The sequence below is a fragment of the Amphiura filiformis genome, chromosome 12, assembly GCF_039555335.1.
Source record: "Amphiura filiformis chromosome 12, Afil_fr2py, whole genome shotgun sequence".
Classification (NCBI taxonomy): Eukaryota; Metazoa; Echinodermata; class Ophiuroidea; order Amphilepidida; family Amphiuridae; genus Amphiura; species Amphiura filiformis.
In genome coordinates this window covers 55,845,317-55,871,543 of record NC_092639.1, presented here as the reverse complement: position 1 = coordinate 55,871,543, position 26,227 = coordinate 55,845,317, and the positions used below count along the sequence as shown (strand labels likewise).

At 35.9% G+C, this 26,227-nt stretch overlaps 1 protein-coding gene across 1 annotated transcript in view; it reads right to left on the bottom strand.

Moving 5' to 3' along the window:
* The window catches only part of LOC140166930 (uncharacterized), a 55,731-nt gene extending 31,061 nt beyond the window's left edge, over positions 1–24,670 (bottom strand). Inside the window, exons 1-4 of the mRNA XM_072190415.1 lie at positions 24,544–24,670; positions 6,055–6,174; positions 4,886–5,197; positions 3,736–3,864 (exon numbers count right to left, since the gene is read on the bottom strand). Coding sequence (XP_072046516.1) covers positions 3,736–3,864; positions 4,886–5,197; positions 6,055–6,174; positions 24,544–24,670 — 688 coding nt within the window. The remainder of the gene's footprint in view (positions 1–3,735; positions 3,865–4,885; positions 5,198–6,054; positions 6,175–24,543) is intronic.
* Between the last annotated feature and the right edge of the window lie 1,557 nt (positions 24,671–26,227).

Below are 26,227 nucleotides of genomic sequence, written 5' to 3'. Positions count from 1 at the left end.
CGTTTCTAAAATACAGTATGGCGAAATGTGGTGTACTCTAAAACCAAGCTTTCTCAGCAATTTTAAAAATATCCCATTGAGAAAAATGTTGATGCGTTGGATGGAATGTGGGTAGAGCTTTACATTGCTTTGTTAGTTTATACATATTCGTTTGAATATCCTGAAAAAAGTGACATTTGGCAGGTATAAATCCTTGACATGTAACAGATTGTAAACAAATCACTGCATGCAAGGAGAGGTCGCTATAGTCTCTTTTACAACACTGTAATCAACGCCGGCCGTATAGTGGGTGCGTAATGTATACGAGCGATCTGTGTATTTGGGGTTGCGAATATCCAATTATTTAGCGGGCACAGTTGAATCTATGCCCGGGGCACCCGGGGGTGCCACTGTAATGGTGAAGGGGGGTATCAGGCGCGTCCGTGGACTCACAAAAAGCACCCTAAACAAGTATTGCTGAGACTGAAATTTGCACCCCTAAACAAGTATAAGTAGCGTGATTTGCTACCCTAAACAAGTAGTTGTCTTTTCTCTACCCCTAAACAATTGATGCAATTATTACCCCTAAACAACAGACCCCTAAACAATTGATGCAATTATTACCCTAAACAACACTAAGAAACAGGTGCTTTTAACCATAAAATAAGTAAGAAGCTGTTGCCTTGGTCAATTTTGGAAATAACTTGGACCAAAAACGTGTTTTTGCTTAATCCTTTATTAAATAAATGCATGTTATGAAAAGTTTGAACATGTTGAATGTAAAAGTTTCAACTTCAAAGGTTCATAACTTGAAAACTGAGCCCCCTACGTACATATGAACTGTATCAAGAGATAGAGCTCTTTAAAATAAAGCTTTTCTGAAAAAATTGGACAGACGCTCCGCCGTCTGACAGAGAAATTTAAGGTTTCCAAGAGCTTGCTTTTTAATCACAAGTCACTTATTCACAGAGCTTACCTATAGTACTAGTAGTAGCCTCCATTAAAACAATAGTTTAAGGATGCACAACTATGTTTTCTCAAAATTTGAGTTGGCAAAATCCCTAAAAAAGTAAGTCCTAAATTTATTAATTTATTCAATTTGACAACTGGCTAAATTGCGAAAAAACAAACAACCAGGTTTTGAATTTGGAGTTAATAGGACATCAGTAAGGGAACAAACCAAAAGATCGATGACGTCCTATAAACGAAACTAGTTTCGTTTAAGGGGGAGGGGGTAAAAATACTCGATTACGTTTGTACAAAAACATCGGTCTGAAGTATGTGTTAATATTATTATTAGTTTCAACATTTCATTATTACGTTTCTGGCAGGGAGGGAGGGGGTCGGCTGAGAAACGAAACTAGTTACGTTTATAGGACGTCATCGATCTTTTGGTTTGTTCCCTAAAGTGGTCAAACATCGTTTTTTAGTATTTATCAATTATTAATTTAAATGAATAGGACTGGCAACCCACTAATTTAAGAAAATCATTGATCAATACATCATTAAAACAGTCAAGTGTCAATGTCAATTAGAATACTATGATAGCAGTTGTCTATGCATGGTTAAAGAAAAATATATTAATGTGCCCGTGCTGCACCATGAGAAAGTCACTACAAAACAAAGTCGAAAACCATCTTGTAGGCTTATTCTTTTGCACAAAAGGGACAAATAGACCTAAATAGTTAACTAAATACCTTCAGAAGACAATGCATGTGTAGCAGTTAGATAGTTAATAAAAAATATTAATGTGCATGAAAAATCGGCAAGTTGGAAGAAAATCATTTCGGAAACCATCTTGTAGGCCTATATAGTTTTTTTTTAATGTGCATGCATCATGCGAAAGTCGGGAGAAAAACAAAGTCCGAAACCATCTTGTAGGCTTATATTTTTGCACCGATAGAGCTAAATAGTTAACTAAATACCTTCAGAAGACATAGCATTAGATGGTTGAGTAAAATATTAATGTGCATGAAAAATCAGCAAGTCGGAAGAACATTATTTCGGAAACCATCTTGTAGGCCTAGCCATATAATTTTTAATGTGCATGCATCATGCGAAAGTCGGGAGAATAACGCAGTCGGAAACCATCTTGTAGGCTTATTCTTTTGCACCAATAGAGCTAAATAGTTAACTGAATACCTTCAGAAGACATAGCATCAGATGGTTTTAAGTAAAATATTAATGTGCATGAAAAATCAGCAAGTCGGAAGAACATTTCGGAAACCATCTTGTAGTCCTAGCCATATAATTTTTTTAATGTGCATATGCATCATGCGAAAGTCGGGAGAATAACGCAGTCGGAAACCATCTTGTAGGCTTATTCTTTTGCACCACTAGAGCTAAATAGATACCTGAATACCTTCAGAAGACATAGTATTAGATGGTTATTAAAATATTAATGTGCAGGAGAAAATTATTTCGGAAACCATCTTGTTGTAGGCTACAACAAGATGGTTTCCGTAGGCCTATTAAATAATTTTTTAATGTGCATGCATCAACGAAGGTCGGGAGAAAAATGATGTATATTTTTGCCAGTTTGGTATGGGTTAAGTGTCTAGTTTCGAAAGAATTGAGCCCGTTGGCAAAACCCCGGGGCAAAACTACCTTAAGTACGTAAGAGCTCCAAAAACATACCCTTTTACACCAATTTTACATGGATTTGATACCCTATTCGCGTTACGCACGTAACGTGCCCCCTAGTCTGAAAAAATACCCTTTTTACGTGAATTTACGGACGCGCCTGATACCCCCTTCATCATTCGAGTGGCCCCCCCCCCCGGGCCGGGGCACAGTTGCTTATGACGTCATCTTGATAGAAAAAGGGGGCACAGCTATTTTAATGACTCCACTTTTAACCAATCAGATGAGAGGAATCTATAATGAGGTATATAATCTTGTATAATTACTGTAGCCTTTTGAGTGACAAGTTAGGACTAACTGATCATAGTCTGAAGTCCAATCTGAAACACCACTAGCTGAATAATAGACTGGTTCTATTTTGGAAATTTGTGCTTATTTAAGCATCAAGCGGCAAGTTCGCGTAAAAGCTGGCAACCAAATTATTTTGGGTTAATTCGGGTATGCTAAATTCAAAAGCCTTATCTGCCAAGTTGTATTTGAAACCCGTGTCTCTTAAAAAGACCACCAAAAACCCCTACATGATCATACAGGAGGCAAATATTAAACATGCTCCAAATTAACTTAAAAAGCATGTGAAATTATTTGACTGGGCATAAGGACCACAAAAATGTAACATATCCAAGGTCAATTTGCATGCTGTACAGAGGTGAAAAATTAAAGTTGCTCCAATATTCGTAAGAATGGATGCAAATTGTCCTCAAGATCAAGGGATTCAGGAAAAGAATAGTTTTTACTTTCAGAAGATAGATAATCTTTCAAATCTTTGCTGCGTAACATGTGTAACTAGACATCGCAAATAGTGCAAACTATTCTTTTTCTGAAACCTCTAAGATAGGCGAACAATTTACCTCAACTTGTGCAAACTTTAAATTTTGACCCATCCAGCAAACACAAAACGTTTTCGGCATCATTCGTAAAAGTTTGTCAGAAAGTGTTTAAATATCGGGTTATATAAAGGACACATAAAGGGTATAAAACGTTTTCATAACATTACAAAACATTTGTTGATAACCTATTGCAAATATATTTGGCGAAAATTGTTTTACAATAACATTTTGAAAGAATTTCAAAGATATTGTTGAAGTGTGTTTCCGTGTTGAATATCAAGCTTACCGACTGATCCATCATTGTGGGTTGTTACACCTTTTCTTATTATTGTAATCTCCAATGTTTTCGTTCCCGTGGCCGTTGAAGGTTCAGTGACAGCATAGGACGCTCTATCCAAAATATACCAAGTTTGCGCTAGAACGAATTAAAACAATATGATGAATCAGTAAACTTTTTATGTAATAACTAGAGCATCTGTACACATTCTAGTGAATTATCACAACGTTTTGGACATCTGAGCATTTGACCCTAAGATGAATTTTGACCTCGGATGACCAGATTGTTTTTTGACATGTTCCTCTTATATCAAGAATTCTCTTCACCAAGTGTAAGCCTAAGCTGAACTTTGACCACGGATATGACCTCAGCTTGGTTTTTAAATTTAATACCTTTATAATTTGATTTTTTTTTTACATGTTCCCCTCTGTGATGTGCCCTGAGTAGTTTAAATTTGATTATTTATCTCTGTTTACAAAATTAGAGTTATTTCATGAGTGATGACATGTGTGGGGAATCCCTTCTCATTCATTAAGTTGTTCAAAACAAATTGAATCATATCTCATTTTTGATTATTGCTCTCTACAATGTTCAGTGTATTGCACCATTAGGGGAATTCCCGATAAGGTAAAGTGAATATGACATCATGTTGGGAAAACCACAGGAAGTGATGTAATGAGAAAGGTTAATGTTCTTGGGAATTCCCAGATTGCTCATCTAAGTGCATTGCCTTATGTTAATTGGAAATTCCCATTTCTAAAATAAGCTGAATGTGACAGAATGGTCTATTGATAGATTGTGAGTATAAAAGGTGACAGCAATTTAGTTGGCTCTTTGCAGAATATGAAAGGAGTTCAAAAAGAGGTACATTTGAACCAGTTTGAATAGCCAATAATGCTGGAGTCTGGTTTATAGAACAACATATCTGTCAATAAAATAACCATAATGAATTGAATACCTGAGTGCAAGAAGGGCCCAACTCCATCAAAACTGTTTTTGAGAAAAAACGTAATATTTGGAAAAGTTTTATAGACAGAAACTTTTCATCTTCAGGGGACCTTTAATACATGAACATACAATATTACATACATTCAAAATTAGATATGATTAAAGCTAATGTGGATTCGGCATTTGAAAAATAAAATAAAAAGGTACTAACAAGCACAATCGCAGCCTGAACCTAAAACCGGAGTTTGAGAGTCATCGTCCACGACATCAACGGTAATTTTGTCGTATCCGGTGTCAACCATGCATAAGTTGTTATCCTTATCCGCACAGCTTTCGAAAGACAAAGTTAATGTGAACATTTCGGTATTTTCAGGAACTGAATCTCCTAGTATTGTTATTATATTATCGGCACATTTCGCCTTGTTGCCACCTAGATTGTTGATTGGTATTTTTAGTGGTTCTGTTCCCTCGTCAAAGTCGTCTGCTGCTGTTGGGTCAGCGCCGACATGATCTATGGTCACAACTGCGTTTATATGAACAAGAAAGGAATATAACGTGATTAATAAATCAATATTGTGTGATTTCAAAAAAAAAAAAAAGATAAAATTTGTTTTCCACATAATGTTAGTTTTCACTGATCACATTATGTCCCCATTTATTTTCGAGCAAAAAAATGAGGCAAAACAAAGAAATTACTAATTCATTCCAGCGCCTGTAAGTATAATTATCGTCAATGCGTGATAGCTCATCGATCGTTATTGAGCTTCATGGTTTATTAGAAAACACAAATTTTATTGTTATTACAGCACTTCAGGCAAAATCATTAATGATATTTTAGTACACCATTACCACTCAGTACGCCACTGACCAGCTTCTATTGTTATGCATAGTTGCGCCTAAAAGTCGATCGATACGTGTTGAAATTAACAAAATTCAGAGATACACCTTTTTGTTATGAAATTCATTTTCTCGGTCAAATATAAAGCAATTGTTTTAGTGCTTAGATTTACTTTTTTTTAAAAACAAAATCTTGGTGTTAAAATTAGGCTTGAAATTATGTATTTCAGTGCAAGATTTTTGATTTTTACAACTTCGCCCGTGAGCTTTTTTCGTATTTTTTTTTTGCGTTTCTAATTATATTTCGCTAAATAAAGATATTTCCCACCTCTGTAAGGCACATCGTGTGGGTCTATATTATAGTTTTGTCAGATTTCACCCTTTTTCACTCAAACGAGAGAGAGAGACAGAGGGAGAAAGAGAGGGGGGAGAGAGAGAGAGAGAGAGAGAGAGAGAGAGAGGAGAGAGAGAGGGTGAGAGAGAGAGTCAGAGGGAGAGAGAGGAAGTGAGAGAGAGAGAGATTATTGATATAATTATACTTACAAAATTTCGCACCACTGGGATTAACAGGTCCTTTGCAAAGACAGAAACTGAAATCTAAATCCACACCAGTGGTTTCAGTAACCTCGAACGTTATTCCTGCGCATTGCATGAAGCCAAATACTGAAAAGAATATTACAAGTCAATTAATAGAAGTGGAGGGATGAAGATACATTCTTCTTTTGTCACGTAGAGTGCTCAATCCTTACGGAAAGCAAGGTATACATAAAAAGAAGAAAATGTGTAAATTTACTCCATGTTAATTCACTACAGTCGGTTTCTTTCTTTCTTTCATGATTGCTTTATCTCATTCATTCATTCATTCATTCATTCATTCATTCATTCATTCATTCATTCATTCATTCATTCATTCATTCATTCATTCATATCATTCATTCTTCATTCATTCTTCATTCATTCATTCATTCATTCATTCATTCATTCTCATTTCAAACTTAATTTTTCTTAGTTCCACATTCATGCCTTCTATCATCTTTTAATTTTTGCATGTTGTACTCTCTATTTCGTTGTATTTATGTTTCACTTCCCTTCCTGACGTTTTGCTTTATTCTTTTTCTCCATTTTCTTTGTGTCTTACTTTCATATCATGGATTTATTCTTACTTTAACTTTACATATATCGTTTTCTTTCTAATTTAAGGTTTTCTTTCTTTCTTTTCTCGTCATTTCATTCCTTCGTAAGGTTACTTTTTGATAGGCTTAGCCTACACCGTTTCTTTGTACCGTTTTGTCTGCAATTTCATACTTTTACTTTTCATTATTTCACTTTTCATTGTATCTTACTTTCATATCATGGATCCATTCTTACTTTTACTTAACATATATCGCTTTCTTTCTATTTTATTTTTAAGGTTTTCTTTCTTTTTGTTCTCGTCATTTCATTCCTTCGTAAGGTTACTTTTTAAATTCTTCTTTGATATTCATAGCCTACACTGTTTCGTCTGCAATTTCATACTTTTACTTTTCATTCTTTCAATTTCATCCTGTTTTTTCGTTAGATTTTTCCCTTCTGTTTTCATAACTTTTGTTTTAAATTCATTTTTACCCTCTCAGCACATTTTGTTTGCTTTCTACCTGTTTTCAGTACTTATTTTTTTAAATTTTGTTCTTTTCTTTCTTTTATATTTTTGCGGTGTTTTTCTTTCTTTCCCTTTCCTATCTTATTGTTCTTTATTTCTTACGTTCTGTTTTTTGTATTATTGGATAATAAACTGGCACTTCACTTTTTCAGTTAGATCTACACACATTTTGTTCGATCAAACATCACCTCATACAGATGTGCTTTGATACAGATATTATGAAAAGTTGAATTGACAAAATGAAACAAATTTTGGAATAAAAACGTGACTAACATCTTCAGAAGATAGCACACCAGTAACTCGATTCTATAAAATATCGCTTTATGATTCACATAGGCTTGATCCACCAGTCCTTCAACTGCTTACGCACGGTCATCGGGTTGTGCTTGCCATAAACACTTTATCAAAAAAAAAAAAACTGACGAGAGAATGCAGTTTAATTTGCCTGTCGAATAAAAAACGTGATAGTTTCACATTTATCCCGGTTGCTGAAATTGCCTTGATAATTTCGCGGGCAGGACCTCAGCGCTGTTTGCCGCTGCTAAGGTTCATTCTATGTCAGTCAAGCATTCAGATCGGACGTAACATTTTTGCCCACCCACCACTCCCTTTATGTTAGGGTTGATCGGGTTAAAATTGATCAAAATAGTGGACAGGGCGTCAAAAATGAGTATCACAAGAGTGAGACAAATCACATAAAGGTTTCATCTTTAAGTCAAAATGTAATTAAGAATGAAATGAAATCAGAATATGTTGGATGTCACTTTTCTTTGTGTTGCATAGTAATATGACTATATGAGTGTACGTGTGTGAGTAGTTCACTTCAGCTTCAGTGTCTATCTCAGCAACATGTTTTATTCTGTTGCGCAGCTGTAATATTCATTCTCAGTGAAATAGTGTGGTGAAGTTTGCTTATGCCTCAGAAGCATTAGTAAAATTGATTTTAATTTGTACCATTTTGAGTGTTGAAGGAGAAAGGAAAACATAATTGGTCGAGAGCCCTCGGGTTAGAATATACGGATGTTCTTTCCGTGCGTAATAGTATGACTAAGGTTTGAGAGTGCGTGAGTAGATCATTTCAGGTTCAGTTCTAATTCAGCAACACGTTTTATGCTGTGGCGCAGTTATAAATTTCCAAATATCGTTAAAAAATAGTGTGGTCAGTCTTGGGCGGTATTTTGGTTGATGAATGTTGTATATAGCGGGAAGGAAAGAATCAACACCAGGTTGGCATGGGGTAGCTAGACAGGGGCCAAGTACTATGCCCTCAGAATTTTCTTGTTCAACAAAATATAAGTAAAAAGGAAATAATGTGATCAAGTTTTTATGAGGTTGCGCAGCCGGCTAGTTATCGCGTTGAATTCTAGAGTAGGCTGTCCTATTGTATTTAGAGTAGGCATCATAACCTAGTGATGTATACGATATCATAAGGTTTCAGAGCATGGCAATGTTTTGGATCAATTTTCTAAAATGAACAATTTAATGTACATAATTATACATATATTACATTAATAAGTTCTATTTAGTCTTCCGAATCTTCGTGGGTAGTTGCCTACTAGAAGATTTGGTGTTGGTTTCTGCTGATGCCCACCATGTAATCTAAATATGAATATAATATGAAAATGAGAAAGGGGTCAGCCATTTAATTTCTTTTGATATATGTAAGTCCGCGGCTTTTTATATTGTCATCGTTAGATGCAGTCTTTATATTCTATCCATTGTTAGATGGAGTCTTTATATTTTCTCTATCGTTAGATAGTGCATCGCCAGTATCCAATCCTGGCGAAATAGTTCCCTGTGTGTTAAGGGAACTTTTGGTTTATAAGCGCAACTGGCTTTCGAAGTAGTTGTTTGGGAGGCTCGGTCAGGTAATTACTGCGAGCGAAAAAGTTGACCATAAATCAATAAATATTAGTTGGCTGATTCCAATGAATTTTCTCAAAGCATTGCATGAATAAATTATGCGTTCTTTCTGAATGACTGACAAGATTTCCAAAAATTGGTGTAAGGGTTTTTTTTTATTTCAGTGTCTGGGGATAATTTAGATATTAAGTTTATTTATCATCCCTGAAAGTTTTTGGTAACCATTAAGTAAACACTTTATCCAAAAAACTGACGAGAGAATTTAGATATTAAGCTTATTTACCATCCCTGAAAGTTTGGTAACCATAGATCCTTTATACAACACCCTTGCAGAAAAATAGCTCCTGTGTCAGATCAATCAGGTCTATTCATATTAAATCTTTAACATAACAAAGAAAAGTATTTTCCCCACCTTTTTTAAGAGTCTTATAAGAATTGTAACAATTCTTATGTTTTTCTTTATTTTTTGAAAATTCCCTTAATTTTGACAGTTTTTGATTTTTTTTGCCCACTTAGGAAGGAGCTGTGGTTACCACACTTTCAGGGATGGTAAATAAGCTTAATATCTAAGTTTGTTTTGGATACAGTGTTTACTTTTTTTGAATTTTTTTCCCATTTTCTATTTTAGGGAATGTTAGAAACACTGTAGCTTAAAATAGAAACACTTAATTGGAAAAAGCTGACGAGAGAATTTAGATATTAATCCTATTTACCATCCCTGAAAGTTTGGTAACCAGAGCACCCTTCCATGTTGGCTAAAAAAATTCTAGAATTTAGGTAATTTAGTGTTTCTAGGAAAAATAAAAAAATCATACAAAAGTACCAACATTCCTTTTAAATATATACTTAAGTAACACTAAGTTAGAAAATAAACTTGGTTTGTATTATTCTGTGATATATTGGCAGCGTCAAACTTTTATATACAACTGCTATAAAGGAGAGAAAACTCAGTTTTAATAAAATCTTTGTTTTCAAAAATGTGGTTATTTTGAGAAATTGGCAAAGTGCCAAAAGCCCTTCTCTGTAGTAATTCAATGGGATTTTGAGATGACAAAAATCAAAAACTTGGCAAGTAAGGTTTTCTCATCAATTCACACATCCTATATCATTTTCAAGGAGTTCTGAGCATGACACCGTAGCCGATAAAGCCACCTTAAACCATTATTGTGAGTACAATGTATACCGTTTTACCAAATATTCATTAAATTACTTTGTACTATTTTTACATTGGTACTGACTCCCTCCATTTTCAATCATATTTTTTAATGAAATAATGTCCCCCCCAAGAGGGGCCAACCACTTTGCTGCTGCTACTGAGGCTATCACCGCTGCCGCCACCATATGATTATTACCATTTGAGGACCTACCCCTATACTTCTGCTGCTGCTACCCCCACCATGGGTATGATCAGGTTACCTGTGAGAACTTTGACTGATGTCCATTAGTTGCTTAAATACCAGACTACCTGTCGATATCGCAGAGGGTGTCTTTCATGCAGCAAGGGTCAACCAATCACATATATTCTTTATAAAGCGCATGCGTTCACAAAACCGTGAAGCCTAAATGTAATTACTGAAACAAGATATTCCTGAAAAAAAAAAATTGGTGTCAGTTCCAATTTACAACGTAATTATTATTTGAATGTAATGTTAAAGATGGAACTGCATGAGAAGTTTTGCGCTGCAGCACTGACAGGAACATTTAGTGGTAGCCTAGTTCATTTATCATTAAATAATTATACACTTACATATGTGTTTTGGCGCAGCGTCAGCCTTCTATTCTAGCTAAAACGTTTTAAAAAAAAAAAAAGGAGGTAGCTAATTTGCATATTTTTGCGACAAAAATCACATGGGATCTTAAGACTGCTCCTGCACCATCCCACCAAATTAAATTTCTATACGCCTCACCAGTTCCAAAAATGGCAAAAACCTTTTTAAAAATAAAAATATTCAAAATGGCAAAAAGCGTTTTTAAAAATAGAATAAAAAGGAAATGAGGTGGCTGATTTGCATATTTTGTGACAAAAATAGCATCTGATCTTAAAACTGCTCTTAACCATCACCCCACCAAATTACATTTCTATATGCCTCACCAGTTCCGAAAAATGGCCAAAAGCATTTTGACAAATAAAAAAACAGGCAAATGTGGTGACTAATTTGCATATCTTGCGACAAAAATCGCATCTGATCTTACGACTGCCGCTTACCACAACCCCATCAAGTTACATCCCTATACGCCTCACCAGTTCTTCAAAATGGCAAAATAAAAAAAAACCCAAAACAATTTTTAAGTTAAATATGCAAATTAGCTACCTAATTTGCATATTTTGCGCCAAAAATTGCACGAAGTCTTAAGGCAGCCACTTACCACCACCCTACCAAGTTACACCCCAATACACCTCACCAGCTCCGAGAAACTAACCTGGAAGCCAAAGGCATTTACACAATACAAATGTAAAAGACCCCATTATAGCATAAGGCAATTTATAAGTCATTTTAAATGATTTTGAATGTGACGTATAAAATTTGTCTATAACACAGGGAGATATAAAATGTAGGTATTTGGGTACTTTTTGTTCAATTTTCACAGACATTGAAGGATTTTGACCCAATGTTTTTTTTTGTCTGTTTACCCCAGGGTCGCTGAAACAAAGAATTATATTAATTAAGGGGGTACTACACCCCTATGGTAAATTTGTGACTATTTTTGCATTTTTCTCAAAAATTAATAACACACTGGTAAAAAAAGTTATGTATATCATTGGGGCAAGGAATCCAATTACTACACTGAAATATCAGTGACTCAAGACGAGCAGTTCAGTATATATGATATGGAATGAGGTACATTCGAGCGGTACCTCTTTTCTTATCATAAATAACGAACCGCTTGTCTTGGGTCACTGAAATGCCAGTGTGGTAATTAGATTCCTTGCCCCTATAATATACATAACTTTTGTTACCACTGTGTTATTAGTTTTTGAGAAAAATGCAAAAAATAGACACAATTTTATTGAGGGGTGTAGTACCCCCTTAAATCACCTAATTTATAATTAATAAAGGACAAAGTAAGATAAAAGCAAAAGTATGCTTCATTTAGTTAAACAATAAATAGTAACATCCTTGTTGTGTACAAAAAATAACTCTATACGACAATGCAAATCAGGATCAATGCATGGAGTAAGTCCACAAGGAAATGTTGATTTCCCAGCGGATGGAACAGCCATTTTTTTCAGAGGGAGTATGTAAATTAAATGGAACAGCCAATTATAGCATTAAGGGGGTACTACACCCATCGCATTTTTTTACGGGTTTTTTGCATTTTGTGAAGAAATGAGAAAAAAAAATTGGACATATTGGTATGCAAAATGAAGGGGCAAATCTTCTCGTTCTATTGGTGGCATCGGTATCAATGTAGCTTACAAGCTTTTGAAGGTAGAAGCCAAAAGGTGGTACATCACTGATGTTTTAAATTCACTTCATTTTGGAAAGCTTGCTATCAACGGATTTCGTTAAAATTTTGGATATGTGTTGCTAACGCATTAGAGAAATAATGTTGATATGTAAAATGGGAATAAGTGGTTCCTGATGGCTTCATGAACTTGGTGATTTTCAGTGCTCCACATCTATCAAAAACGAACTGGTTAAAATGCTTCTATTTTCAATGTTGAGCTATATTTTGTATTTTTAACTAGCGACATTATTTCACTGAAACTTAATTAAGCCATAGGTAACAGGTTACCACAACCATACTACAGCAATGTTGAAAAAATTGCATTTCTCGTCACCTATACCCACCATATTTCGTAAGTGCGTTAAGCTTACATTTTGCGATTTTGGTAACTATTTTATCTTTTGTTTTCTAACCCATTTCAACTAGGAACTCCAAAATTGATACAGTGATAGCATATTTTAAGCGGAGTCATATCATTTGTAACTTACCTATGATTGTCGCTATCCAAGGCAAAAAAATCAAATATTGTGTATATTTCCATAGAGTTCAGCACGATATACGGTAGCCGAATTTTGACACACGACAATTTTGACAAGTGTTCACCCACAATCCATTGCGTTATACGAGTTGCCGAGTTTTGGTATATATTTAGGTATTTTTTAAGATCAAATTCCGGCGTATGGGGCAATCCCAATACGGAGCCATGGAGAAGGAAAAAACAAATTTTAGACAAGCCAAGACGGGCCGGGCCGGGGGCACAGGAATTTGGGAAAATTTGGCAGATCGAAGGGGGGAATTTTTGGCGCACATTAAATGGGACACGACTGATTTTTAAATAACACGCACAAGGCTTTGGAATCACGTCACGGGTAGGCCTATGCCTACAGAATAGAAACGCAGTCAAAATCATGAAAAAAATTCCTGCACGTTTATATCCGGCACGCTCAGGCCTATAACGTAGGCCCTACGCTCGAATTTAGACATTCCCATCTATACAATTTTAAAGGCCTATCCAGTGATCCCAGCAAAGTGTGAAAAATTAAAATTGTTTATAATGTCTAAAAGTGAAGGATAAGTCATTTAAATTGTCATTTAATATTTTTGAAATGTATTTGGCATATGATCCTAACAGCAGTAGGCCAATTGACAAAGTTGAAGCCCGATATAATGTAGGTGGCCTATCATAGGCTTATCAGATTCGTGTAAAATGTCTGATGATTTTTTCCCGGGATGAGATTTTTTGGCTAAACCACTAATAGGCCTACTATAACAACAAACAGGGACAACAAAGGCGATTATGAAGGCCGGGGAAGGGGTAAGGAATTCAGTTGGTAGGCCTACACCATTTGGAAATCCCCCAGTGAGCCCCTTATCATGCTTATTTCATCATCTAATATTTTAATTAGGCTATATGACTGCCCTGGCTATAACCTTTAACTTTCATTTTTCCGTGTTACCTTTAAAATGTAGGCCTACGCCTATTATTTTGCGGAATTGTAGGCCTATACTCGTGATTTTCACCGCTGATTAAGTTTATATTATCGCAACTCGCCATCTGGGGTGGTGAATTTCTTTCCCCATGCCAACAAATCAAAGTTGCCCCAAAGGCGGGGTAACTTTGGTCATGTAATTTTAACCCCTAGGGCACCCTTACAAAATTATTTAAAATCTTTTTCAACTTCAAAGTGTAGAAGGGAAACCTAATGTCACCAAAAAGAGTTAATTAGAAATACAATTGGTTTTGTTTGGAAGCAGTGGTTTTAAAAAAAATGTGCATTGACATTGGCCAATATCTATGGGGTGTAATAGGTCTACTATTATTTATTATTCACTTTTTCTACTCACTTTATTAGGGCCTACCATTTAAAATGTCTAAAATTGCGGTATTGTTAAAATGTCTTAATTTGCGGAAATGAGCAAATTTCTCATACGTCCAGTGCCGTACATATAAGCTACCCCAACCCCCTGTGGGAAGTCCGCCCCCCCCCCTTTGGATGCGGTCGCCCTGAAGAATTTTACTAGGGTCTTTTTTGTACTTTTGAGCCTATTTTGTTTCGTTAAAGATTTCCCCCTTGAATGAGGGTTCCCCTTTCACTCCTTTGCCCCCCCCCTTAAAAAGTCCTAGCTACGCCCATGATCCCCCATGACGCCACTTCACGGGGAGGGGGGGGCAACATACATTTCTGGTGGGTATGCTCCTGGGGTATGCTCCCCGAATTTAGTAGGGTCCGGGGACTGAGCTCCGGGGGTGCTGACGGCGTACCGGGGTAGGCCTACATGCCGGAAAGGGATCATTTTTGGAGCTGCCAATAAATATAAAAGGTGGTCTTTTGGAGCTGCGAATAGTCAAAATTGGGTCTTTCTTGGCTTTCTGGGTGAATAACGCCTGAAAAAAACCAGACATGTGAAGAATGATCGAGCGATGTAGGTCTTAGAGCTGAAATTGTCAAGTTTCCGTGTTTACGTATGCCTGCGCCTGCGCCTGCGCCTATAGCTCTATTTTGGTCACGGGTCTTTTGGAGCTGCGGAATCCAAAAAATGGAGGGGGGGGTCTTTCCGGGAGAGCATACCCGTATGGTCTTTTGTGTTAAGTTCCAACGCTTAAAATTCAATTTTAATAACACGACGGTCACAATCTTGATTTTATCAGGGATTTTACCAAGAGAAGGTGCTAGGCATACATGCTCATGTTTGAATCTGGCAACTTTGAACTTATGCGGTAGTCTTGTAGCCGTCCGGCCCTGTTCAGTTTTATACACGCATTTGAATAGGAATTGTTTTGCGCACTTACCTAATGTTTATGGAGCACATTTTCTTCATTAGTTTGTCAAGTTGATGTCAAATATTCTATTCTATATTATTTGGCAATAGTGGTTTTTTTTGCCTATAGTAGCCTATGTCCAAACATGGTCCAATGTTGTAATTTGTTGTTTTTGATCGCAAAGGTCGGATATTTTTATTCCCGATTTAACTGTGCACCCGCCGGAGGGCTTCGCAAGGGTGCAGAATTCGGCGAAAGTTTGACGGTAAAACACTAAAACGCATTCGATCCTTAATTTTATTTCAACAAAATTTTTGATTAGGTAGCATATTAATGAGGCGGCTACAATTGTTTTTACCAAATCTTAAAGAATTATTCTCAAATGTCTGACCTGTGTATTTCCTATTGGTAATACAAATTGACGTGTCAGCCCTAAACATACATAGGCAGGTCGTATTTTGGACTGGTAGCAAGTCTAATACTGTATGTGAATATCGATGAATGTTAGAAACGGCAGATGAAACCGGTTGTGACGGAGACTACGTGGTAGCGTCCTTAACAACCAGTCAACTTTAAGACAAATAGGTGAAAAGGGACACTTTCACGATGTTTTTCATATTTTTTTATTTCACATGATCAGTGCATATATCGCCTAGCTTGAAATGATAAAATATTTTTTTAGACCAATCAAACCAATATATGGGTGTAGTACGCCCTTAAACATGATCTGTTCTTTCAAAGGTCAAACGGAAGGAAATACAATACACTTCAGAAATTAATTTCATGGATGACGTGTCAAAACATATTCAATAACACAACAATGAATGCAATATTGTTGTGTAGTGTCTGTTTATCAGATCTCTAGTCAACAGATATAAAGCAGTATACAGACTTTTTATTGTACGTACAATATTGTATGTACAATATGTACGTTATTTAATCTATTGCCATTCTATTTCCAGTAATGTTTAAGTTCTAACGAATGTTTGATGACGTAAAATCGATAATATATTTCTGCTAGATATTGTATGCAACATATTATCGATTTTTCGTCATCAAACATTCGTTAGAACTTAAACATTACTGGAAATAGAATGGCAATAGATTAAATAACGTACATATTGTACATACAATATTGTACGTACAATACTCGGAGTCTGAAGCGCGCTTTAGGCTCACTCAGTCATTTATGAAGCAATAAAAACGATCGAATTTGGTGTTGACCTGGTTGAAATGAGCAAAATTTTGAGTTACACCTTTTTAAACAAGACAACAAATAAACACAAATCCCGGCCGGCACACAACCCAACAAAGGAATGTGCCGGTATAAGATTCGAACCCACGACCTTCCAATCACTAGACGGACGCTCTATCCATTAGGCTACCCTTCCCCTTTTTTCAAGTTGGGTTGTGTTGTGTGCGGGTCGGAATATGTGTTTATTTGTTGTCTTGTTAATTGTAACACTTTGGGTTTGTTAACTGTTCTTTCTTTCTTATTAATTATATTCAGTTTCCTCTTGTAGCGAGCAATCGATCCCCATTGTGTTTATTTGTTCTTGTGCAGGATGCATATCCTCCTTCCCTACCTAACTTGTACTTGTATTACGACTCGTATGCTGGGGAAACGATTATTAAAGCATCAGCAATGATCTCCTGTACGTGAGTAGTTTTAACAACCGTTTATCAGTGGGAGCTGGTGACCTAATGGATTGAGCGTCCGTCTAGTGATCGGAAAGTCGTGGGTTCAAATCCCATGCCGGAACATTCCCTTGCATTCCGGGATTTGTGTTTATTTGTTGTCTTGTTCAATTGTAACACTTTGGGTTTGTTAACTGTTCTTTCTTTCTTGTAGCGAGCAATCGGTCCCCATTGTGTTTATTCATTAGTTTATCTTAAATTGACCAAAAAACTTTCTAATAAGGCCAAAAAACAATATATAACTTTTTGGCAAAGAATAATTAACTTACAATTTGACAGAAATCGTATATTAACAAAAGTCCTGTACGTTCGAGTGTACGTGGCATGTAATCACAAGTTTTCTTATTTCAATGTCAAACATCTTATATGGAAAATTAAACGGACAAATAATGTATAAATTGTTGACAAGGAATGATTCATAACTGGGATTATGTATGCATTATTACAAGCCGACGACGGATGTCGGCTTGTTCTGTCTCTTCTCAATTCTTCTTTCTTTCTTCTTTCCTCTGGCAACCGCAATCAACTGCATCTAGCTTCGCAAGGGATTGACAGATTTCAACCAAACTTGACCCAAAAGACCACTGGGCTAGGCCAAACCTTCCATTTGACTTTGACCTTGCTGTGACCTTTGACCTAGCTATAATGGTCAAAAATGTGATTTCACAAAAATGCTACTCCTTCCACAAATTTCATGCGATGAGGACATGGTTATATCATGTGACTCGACTTTAGTCGGTGTCTATAGGGTGTGCTCAGATAAGGGGTCAAAGGTCATTAAGGGGTCATTTCCGGTCAAAGTCTAAAAATATTCAAAAAATCACTGTCTTTACAAATTACATAGCAGAGAGTCGCCATTAGCACACATGCATCGCTACTAGCCAGGGTCTTTAGGATGCCTACAGTTTGGGGGTCAAAGGTCATTAAGGGGTTACTTCCGGTCATAAACCAAAATTATCAAAAATGTTCAAAAATTTTTTATCTCAAAATGTAAACAGACCAGAGTAATATAATCATCATACATGAATCAGTGTTCCTGATGCATGCATGGTATTTTATTTAGGGGTCAAAGGTCATTAAGGGGTCACTTCCTGTTTTTAGCTAAATAACTTTAAGAATTTTTATCTCAAGAACTGAACATGTTAGAATTTTTGAATTAAAATTGGAACAATGCATTTTGTCGGTGTACGTAAGGTTTTTTTTTTTTTTTTTTCAAAGGTCATTAAGGGGGTCAAAAGGTCAATCAAAAATTAAAAAAAAAATCAAAATCCATGTTTAAGTTCCGAATAAGCTGAAATTCACCAGGAATATTTCTTATGACATCCTAAGCACAATGCAAGAGCAGTTGACCCCATCCGTAACCCAGGGGTCAAGTTATAGGGGTCAAATTGCGGCTTGTATTCAGCGTCTGTTGACTCTAGTTTTTACATGGTTTACATGATTACTTGATTACTTGAAGCATAAAAATTTCCATTGATCCAATGAACCGTAAAGTAAATTCTGTATAGTTAAGAATTAAGTTCATTACACATGTTACATGTAGGCGTTTGAATTTCACTATTGAATTTAGTTACGATGATAAAATGAGGAACGACTTCCATTTTATGCATCATTAAAGTTTCAAAATTAAATTAAATTTACAAAATTAATTCAAACAAAATAGGTAGCAAATTAGATCATTGTAAATGATTTTAATAGTGCGCTCTGAAAATTAAAAATGTGCAGTTTTTCATTGCTTATCTCTGCTTTAGATGCCCTCTTCCATTTTTATGCATCATTAAAGTGTCAAAATTAAATTAAATTTTCAAAATTAATTCAACCAAAATAGGTCGCAAATTAGATTATTGTAAATGATTTTAATAGTGCGCTCTGAAAATTAAAAATGTGCTGTTTTTCATTGCCAATCTCTGCTTTAGATGGATGAGGATGGCACTCTCATCATCAATGACATATAAATTATAAACGAATAAATACGTTCACATCATTCCTTTCAAATTAAAAAAACAACAACAACAAAGATTCAAAATGTTTGCCTCTTGTTTCCTGTGTGTTAATTACTTAATTTATCGTATAACTGGCTGTAAAATGTAAATCTATATGGGATGTATAGAAGGCAGGAACCTGGGTTAGATTCCAGAGGGAGTGTACGGTACCTGTAAGAGACGCAGCTATCAGAAAAGGACTAGCTCAGATCGTGCGCCAAATAAGTTTGCAGTTCAGAAAGTGCAATTATTTCCTAGCATTGAAAAGATAGGCACAGCTGGGAATCGAACCTGGAACCTCCCCATTGTGACAGTGTATGAACACTAAGCCAACTAATTATTAGCTGTGCAGCTGTGAGAAGTTTAATATAATCCTTGATATTGCTGAATAGAATAAATCAATACTGATATTTATCTAATGTACGATGCTATTCAAATAGACGTTCCATAGAAACTAGGAATAATTATGTGAAATGGCTATCAATCGATCAATCAAGTTTTCAATTAATAATAAACCGATGAATCATGGAATATTACTAAATACTTACTAATCTACCAAAGAAATAAATAAGTCAGTAAATAAATAAACAAATAAACAAATACATGATGCAGATCCAGTTAGTATTTTAGTTACAAAATTCCAAACATTCTATTATTTATATATTTCTGATATACACGCAAAGGGGCTGTACTTTTTGCATTTAATATCCGCGCCTTATCGATAATGGGTCTTTCACTCCACTATCAAACTGCTGTGTTCCCTATAGGATTATGTATTGACCAGGTCCTAAACAACTCAGTCGTAAGCTGTATGCGTTATAACAGATCACAGTACCCAATCAACCATACTAGAAGGTCAGACATTGCTGAATAGCAGGGCATTATACAAAGAGATACTTCATGTAAGTGCCAATCACAGCACACGTTCGAGATTAACAGTTTGGTGTATCCTTGGTATAAATCAAAATAATTGTCAATAAACGTATCCAAAGCAGTATAATATAGACATAGACGCAAGCTTTCATGCGGGAAATATAAACACACTTGCTATAGTCCTGCTCTCTTTTATGAGATATTGATACGGCACCAAAGACTACAGCTGTTCTGAAGTCAGCCAGGAACCCTGTTTCCAGACGAAAATTTGGACGTTGTCACAATGAGTTCAAAGTAATTATACCGTCAAGAGACCACATATATGAATGGCCAAGTGGTCCAAAAAAACGCGTAAGATTAACGTGTAAGGTTACACGTGTAAGATTGCATCTTACACGTGTAAGATTGCATCTTACACGTGTAAGGTTGCATCTTATACGCGTAAGATTGCATCTTATACGTGTAAGAATGAAGCGGGATATTTAAATTGACGAATCACAGAGTAAGAAATCACAAACAACCAATCATCTCACGCGTAACAAAGTTCAACCAATAATAAGTAAAGACGTTTTGTGATGTGTAACACCCACGACTTCTTATACGTGTAAGATTGGGATTTTAGTGATGGACGATATGTGATATTATTGGCGGCGTACCGAGGATAAGGAGAGCTCGTCACCAAAATCATAAACGAGGCATTTTCTTAATTTGTATGAGTGCTACAATGTCCAATATTTTATGACGAATCTCTGTCAGGAATTGTTCCTACTGTTGGTCCGGCATGGTCACATCCCGTTTTATCTCACTTTTTGGCTACTTTTTCAGTTATCTGGGTCAAATAATACTCATATCAATTTCAAGAGGTGGTGGTAAAATAATCACGTTTGCGAAAACTACTGCGGTGCAGATCGATATCGAGGCTGAGATTATTCGACACTCGTCGTACCATTCAAATCGAAATACCGTCCATCCCTAATAGGCAATTCTTACGCGTATAAGAAATGCTATGGTGAGATTTCATTGGTCGAAGATGAATACGCGTAAGATGATAGGTTGTTTGGGGTTTAAATATGCATTCTTTATATATGATTCGTCAATTTAAGCATCCCGCTAGATTCCAAGACGTATAAGATGCGATCTTACACGCATAAGATGGAATCTTACACGCATAAGATGGAATCTTACACGTGTAAGATGTCATCTTACACGTGTAAGATGTCATCTTACACGTGTAAGATGTCATCTTACACGTGTAAGGTTACACGTATAATCTTACACGTTTTTTGGTCCACTTGGCCATTCATACACATAGAGGAATACGACATCTATCTAAAAGGACCATGTCCAGATATCAGCATTAATTTCATGGTAAGCTTAAAACGTATCGAAAACGCCAAATTGCAGCATTGCAGTCACAAAATATATCACCAAAGCAATTGTAACGTAGGTATGTGGAAAACATATCAATTTGTAAGCGCTCTTTAGCAAAGTCACAGTTCATTTAATTTACAACCGTATGACAAAACAGGCCGAAATAGTAACTTTTTGCACTAAGATGTGCAATTTAAAGAGAATTGGCCATTGAAATGAAGCTAGTGTATGGATAATATAAGTGTGGTTTTTCATTTCATGACATAAAATTTGACAAATATTGTAAGGAACACCTGAGGTTTTGACTTTTAAAACCTACATTTTGGTCAAAATTGTGCTTCAACACATTTACCACATTTGCCTTGCTATAAACATTGAATTGCGTTATCTGTTGACGTAATGAAAAAAAATGTTTTAGAGTGAAGTGTTAGCTTTCGTTCAATATAAATATTTTTCTAACTGGATGAAGGGAACACTTGAGGTTTTGACAAAAACCAATCACAGATGCCTATTTTCCACTAGATCTCACACAGCTCATATGATGCTGTGCACTCAAACGTGTAGTACAGACTCGCTGTGCTCGGAAATATCTGTTTACTCTGGTGTATCGAGGTGAAAACTGTGCGTAGATGCATTTATAAGAGAATCGTTTTGTAGCCAAACCTTTTCATATGGAACTGTATTAACAAAAACAAAGTATGTGTTCAAAGATGTGTCTTTTAGGCATGTCGCCTTTTTGAAATATCAGCAAAAATATCAAATTTGGGAAAAACGTCCCAAAATTTAAAAGAAACATGAACCTTCCAAAGTAAATACACAATCGCATCGGCGGGCCAGTCACTACCTGCTGCTGTCATTTTGGGGTAACTCGTCGCTTCCCCTCTCCAGTGACCTGTACTTTTTAAGTTTGCCCATACCCCAGGCTAAGGGGGCTGTTAGGTAAGAAAATGACTAAAATGAGCATATATGTGTAATTTGAGTTTTGCAACTTATTAAATTCAGTAGAGTTTTAGCTTTCAAATATTTTTACCCCATTAAAATCGGATGTTGCATTGCAAAGTTGTGGCTATTTGAAGTGAACAAGGTGTCGAGAAATATGGTAACATTCGTTCGTTTCCTATTCTTATCCATGCATTTGAATTTTAATGTATTTTATTGTTTTTCTTGGTGCGATATGTAGAAGAATTACTAACAAAAATATTTACCTGGCAATTACAATCATAATTTAACATTTATTTACTTTATTATTATTTATATACTTTATTATTATTTTTGCTTCGACAAATTTATATTCTAGTATATTTATAATATATTTCATAATTTCTCACCTGGCTATTATTAGTCATTTTTAAAGCGCGTTTATTTCAAAATGGAAATTTTATCAGTAATTCAATTTTTTTTTCAGCCATTGTAAGTCCAAATGACTTGAAACTTGACAGAAAGGTGTATTTTAAGTAGATCTAGAGAAGCACAGAGCCCTTTTTTAAAAAACAAAACCCCTCCAAATTTTAAATATGGTGATTCCCCCATGGACACATTTTGAACTTTTCGCATAAACACGATCTTAAAACATCTGAAAAACAAAAACGGAACAAAATTTGTGAAAAAGGGCTCTGTACTTCTCTTTATTATGCTTCAAACAGTTAAATATTGGTGGTTTCAGACTCATTGTTGTTTTAATTTTTCTGAACTTTTCTTGTGTATAAAAATCCAATATGGCTGCTGTTACCATGGCAACGGTGGATGCGGCGACGAAAAAAAAATTTAAGTTGAGAATTGTTATAGGTATACACCAGTGATGATTGTTTATCCCAAAAGTCCAAAATAACCAAACATGCCTTCTTGCCTAACAGCCCCCTGGTCTTAAATTCATGAATATTAAAGATTAATGAAGAAAAGTGGCCATTTACCAATTTCTGGATACTAGTAATTAAACCATGTAATTTTGGGTCACTTAGTTTTCTTATTTGCTTAGAAACCTGGAATTTTTGACATTTCACACTTAAGTGAGAGTATCAGCCTCCTAACGAAAGAACTTTTGGGTTGTTCCCTTAGGGATAAGGCTAATAACGGAGTTGTTGATAGGACATGTATTGCTCCTTGTCCATGGCCCCCGCTAGGCTCTTGCTACGCCCCGACGCGACGTCTGGCCATGGTCTGACCTCCTGACTGCTGTTTTCTTGGCAACGATGATTTACAATATGTAGGTTTAATAATAATTTAATCAAAATTAAACATACTTATACATTGGTATGCGGTGTTCTGTGATATGAACGGAGGAAATTCACTCAAAGAGTGTGCTGAAAGTGGAGGGAATATATCTGATATCATACCATCCACTCCAGCAATGATAATCGTTGGGAGCACACGACAGGGAACACACAGAACTGTCAGACCACCTGTGAATATAACATCAATTACAGTGATAATGAGGGGGTACAAAGTTGATATATGTTTGTAACCAATGTATAAGTGTGTTATCAGACCACCTGTCAAGTTGATATATGTTTGTAACCAATGTATAAGTGTGTTATCAGACCACCTGTGAAAGTTGAGGGAATATATCTGATATCATAACATCAATTACAGTGATAATGAGGGGGTACAAGTTGAGGGAATATATCTGATATCATAACATCAATTACAGTGATAATGAGGGGGTACAAGTTGATATATGTTTGTAACCAATGTATAAGTGTGTTATCACACTCGTTGGGCTGCGCCCAACTCGTGTGATAACATACACTTAAATACTTGAACAAGTTCCTGCAATATTATTGGTTCTTAGCCGTGTGATATGAGACGATATAACACGGTTTATCATGTGCACGGGATACGCGTACGCGCTATTTGAACCAATCGGAGGCTCATAACAACAACAGGACTGATCGATTCTGAGCCCCAGGTAATTCCTTGTAAAATGTAGGATATAATTTGTATCATGAAATTCGGCATACTTATAATGACTATTTTTTAATATCAATAGAATTGTTTAAGAATAAGAATAATGGTGTTGTTTTTAGCCGCTGCCGTGCATCTATCGTCTCATATACTGACACGGACGACACCATTATTTTTGGCGTAAAACAACTCAGCTTCGCCAGATAATTTTACCATGTCCCTGTAAGTTGCCTGTCACTTTACAAGAGCTCTAAATTACCATGGTTACACAGAACAAATCATGATTTGATCGACATCATGCTACACACAACCAATGAAAAAAATAAATCGATATCCCTTTTTTTCTTTTATTCGAAATAAATAAATTTATTGAATTTGCGACATATTTTAAGATACACTCTGTATATTACACAAAATGTTAACTAGGAAAAAATATCGCATGTGAAATTCCCAAAGTGGGTTTTTTAATATGTTAAGTTTGGTTCCCAACTTACCTAGACCGACTAGATCAGTCGGTGTACAAATATCTGTACATTTGAGCTGTACTGATCGTCCAAAGAGCGAAACAAAAATGCACAAAAACAGTTGAAATCTGCCATAAGTAAAGCCTTTGACATCCATTTTGACATGAAACTTATATGGCCTCCATCATTACCAAAATTGAATGAAACATTAACCACCAAAGTTTTATACAATAGGTGCTATCTATTTTTCAATATATCTGTTTACTGCGCATGTGTATATGTCAGACAGTAAATCCCATTAAACCTTTTTCGTTGTTTATTCTTTATTGAACCGTTACTGAAGCATGAACAATCCCATTAAACCTTTTTCGTTGTTTATTCTTTATTGAACCGTTACTGAAGCATGAACTGATAGTCTGATCATGTAATCATAATAGTAATTTCATGGTAGGCCTATTCTATCCCACTACGGCAAAATGAAGTATGGATCATTATTTTCAAAATGCTCTTTTTGGCTTAACTGTCTATAAACTGAACTTCTCGTTTATTAAAAGTTTGGCTTAGTTACGTTTTCAAAAAGTAGGTAAATCTCATTAAGAATACGGCTTCCTCTGATTTTGCAAACAAAAATATAGGTCATCTTCATCATCATCAGTCGGCTGCGGAACAGGTGACTACAAGCTTTCTCCAACTATATCGATCTTGGGCAAGCGAACAATTTTGTTTGGCTGTAGCATCCCTTCAGTATCTCTGTAAGTACAGTGTGCGCGGCCGTCCCGGTTTCCTCTTCCCATGTGGTGGAATATAAAAGGGCATATTCTTTCACAGGCTCATCGTCTTCAAGACGCAGTTTATGGCCAAGAAATTTGAGTTGATGAATCTTGACTCTGGCAACAAGTGGAGTGGTGTTGGTCAGATTGTAGATGGTTTCATTTGGAATCCGATCCACACGCTTGATGTTTAATGACTCTGTAAAGATGTTGCAAAGGCATTAATCTTGTTTTCCATGTCCTTGGTGATTACCCATGACTCGCACCCGTACAGAAAGACAGTAACACAAGCCGTCTCAAACATCTTGATTTTTGTTTCGATTGTCAGGGATGGGCTTCTCCAAAGAAGTTCCAGTTTCCAGAAAACTACCCAGACTAGTGCTTTTCTTATCAATCGTAATTGATCATTGTTTTATGGCATTATTGCTAATATCTGACAAGGTACGCTGATTTAACATACAAGAATACCAGTAATATGGGTATTAACAAATAAATGTTTTGGGACATATCTCAAACATATATGTCTACTAATGTTTTCCTTTTGTCGTGAGGGTTTTAATAACAAAGAATAGCAATATAATGGTATAATGGGGAACAAAATATTAATTACCAATAACAAGTTTTCAACTTTCAGAAAAGTACAGTAAGTCAACACGCTGTGTTGACATGTAAATGTTTGTCCTTACACTTGGTACAACCTAGGGGCTGTGCAATAATTATGAACGGAGGGGAGGTAAAATTTCCAAACGGCGTGCTAAAAAATGCCTGCCCCCGGCCTGCCACAAATCGGTTGCCCCTCCCCCCCAATTCTCGGCATGTCAAAAAAATCGCTGCCCCTCTGCGCATTTCAAATTGTTTGGAATCTCAATTTGCAAACCTTAGTCTAGTAGATAGGCCTATGTTGCGAGCGCAGCGAACATGAAAATTTACCTCTTTATACGCTT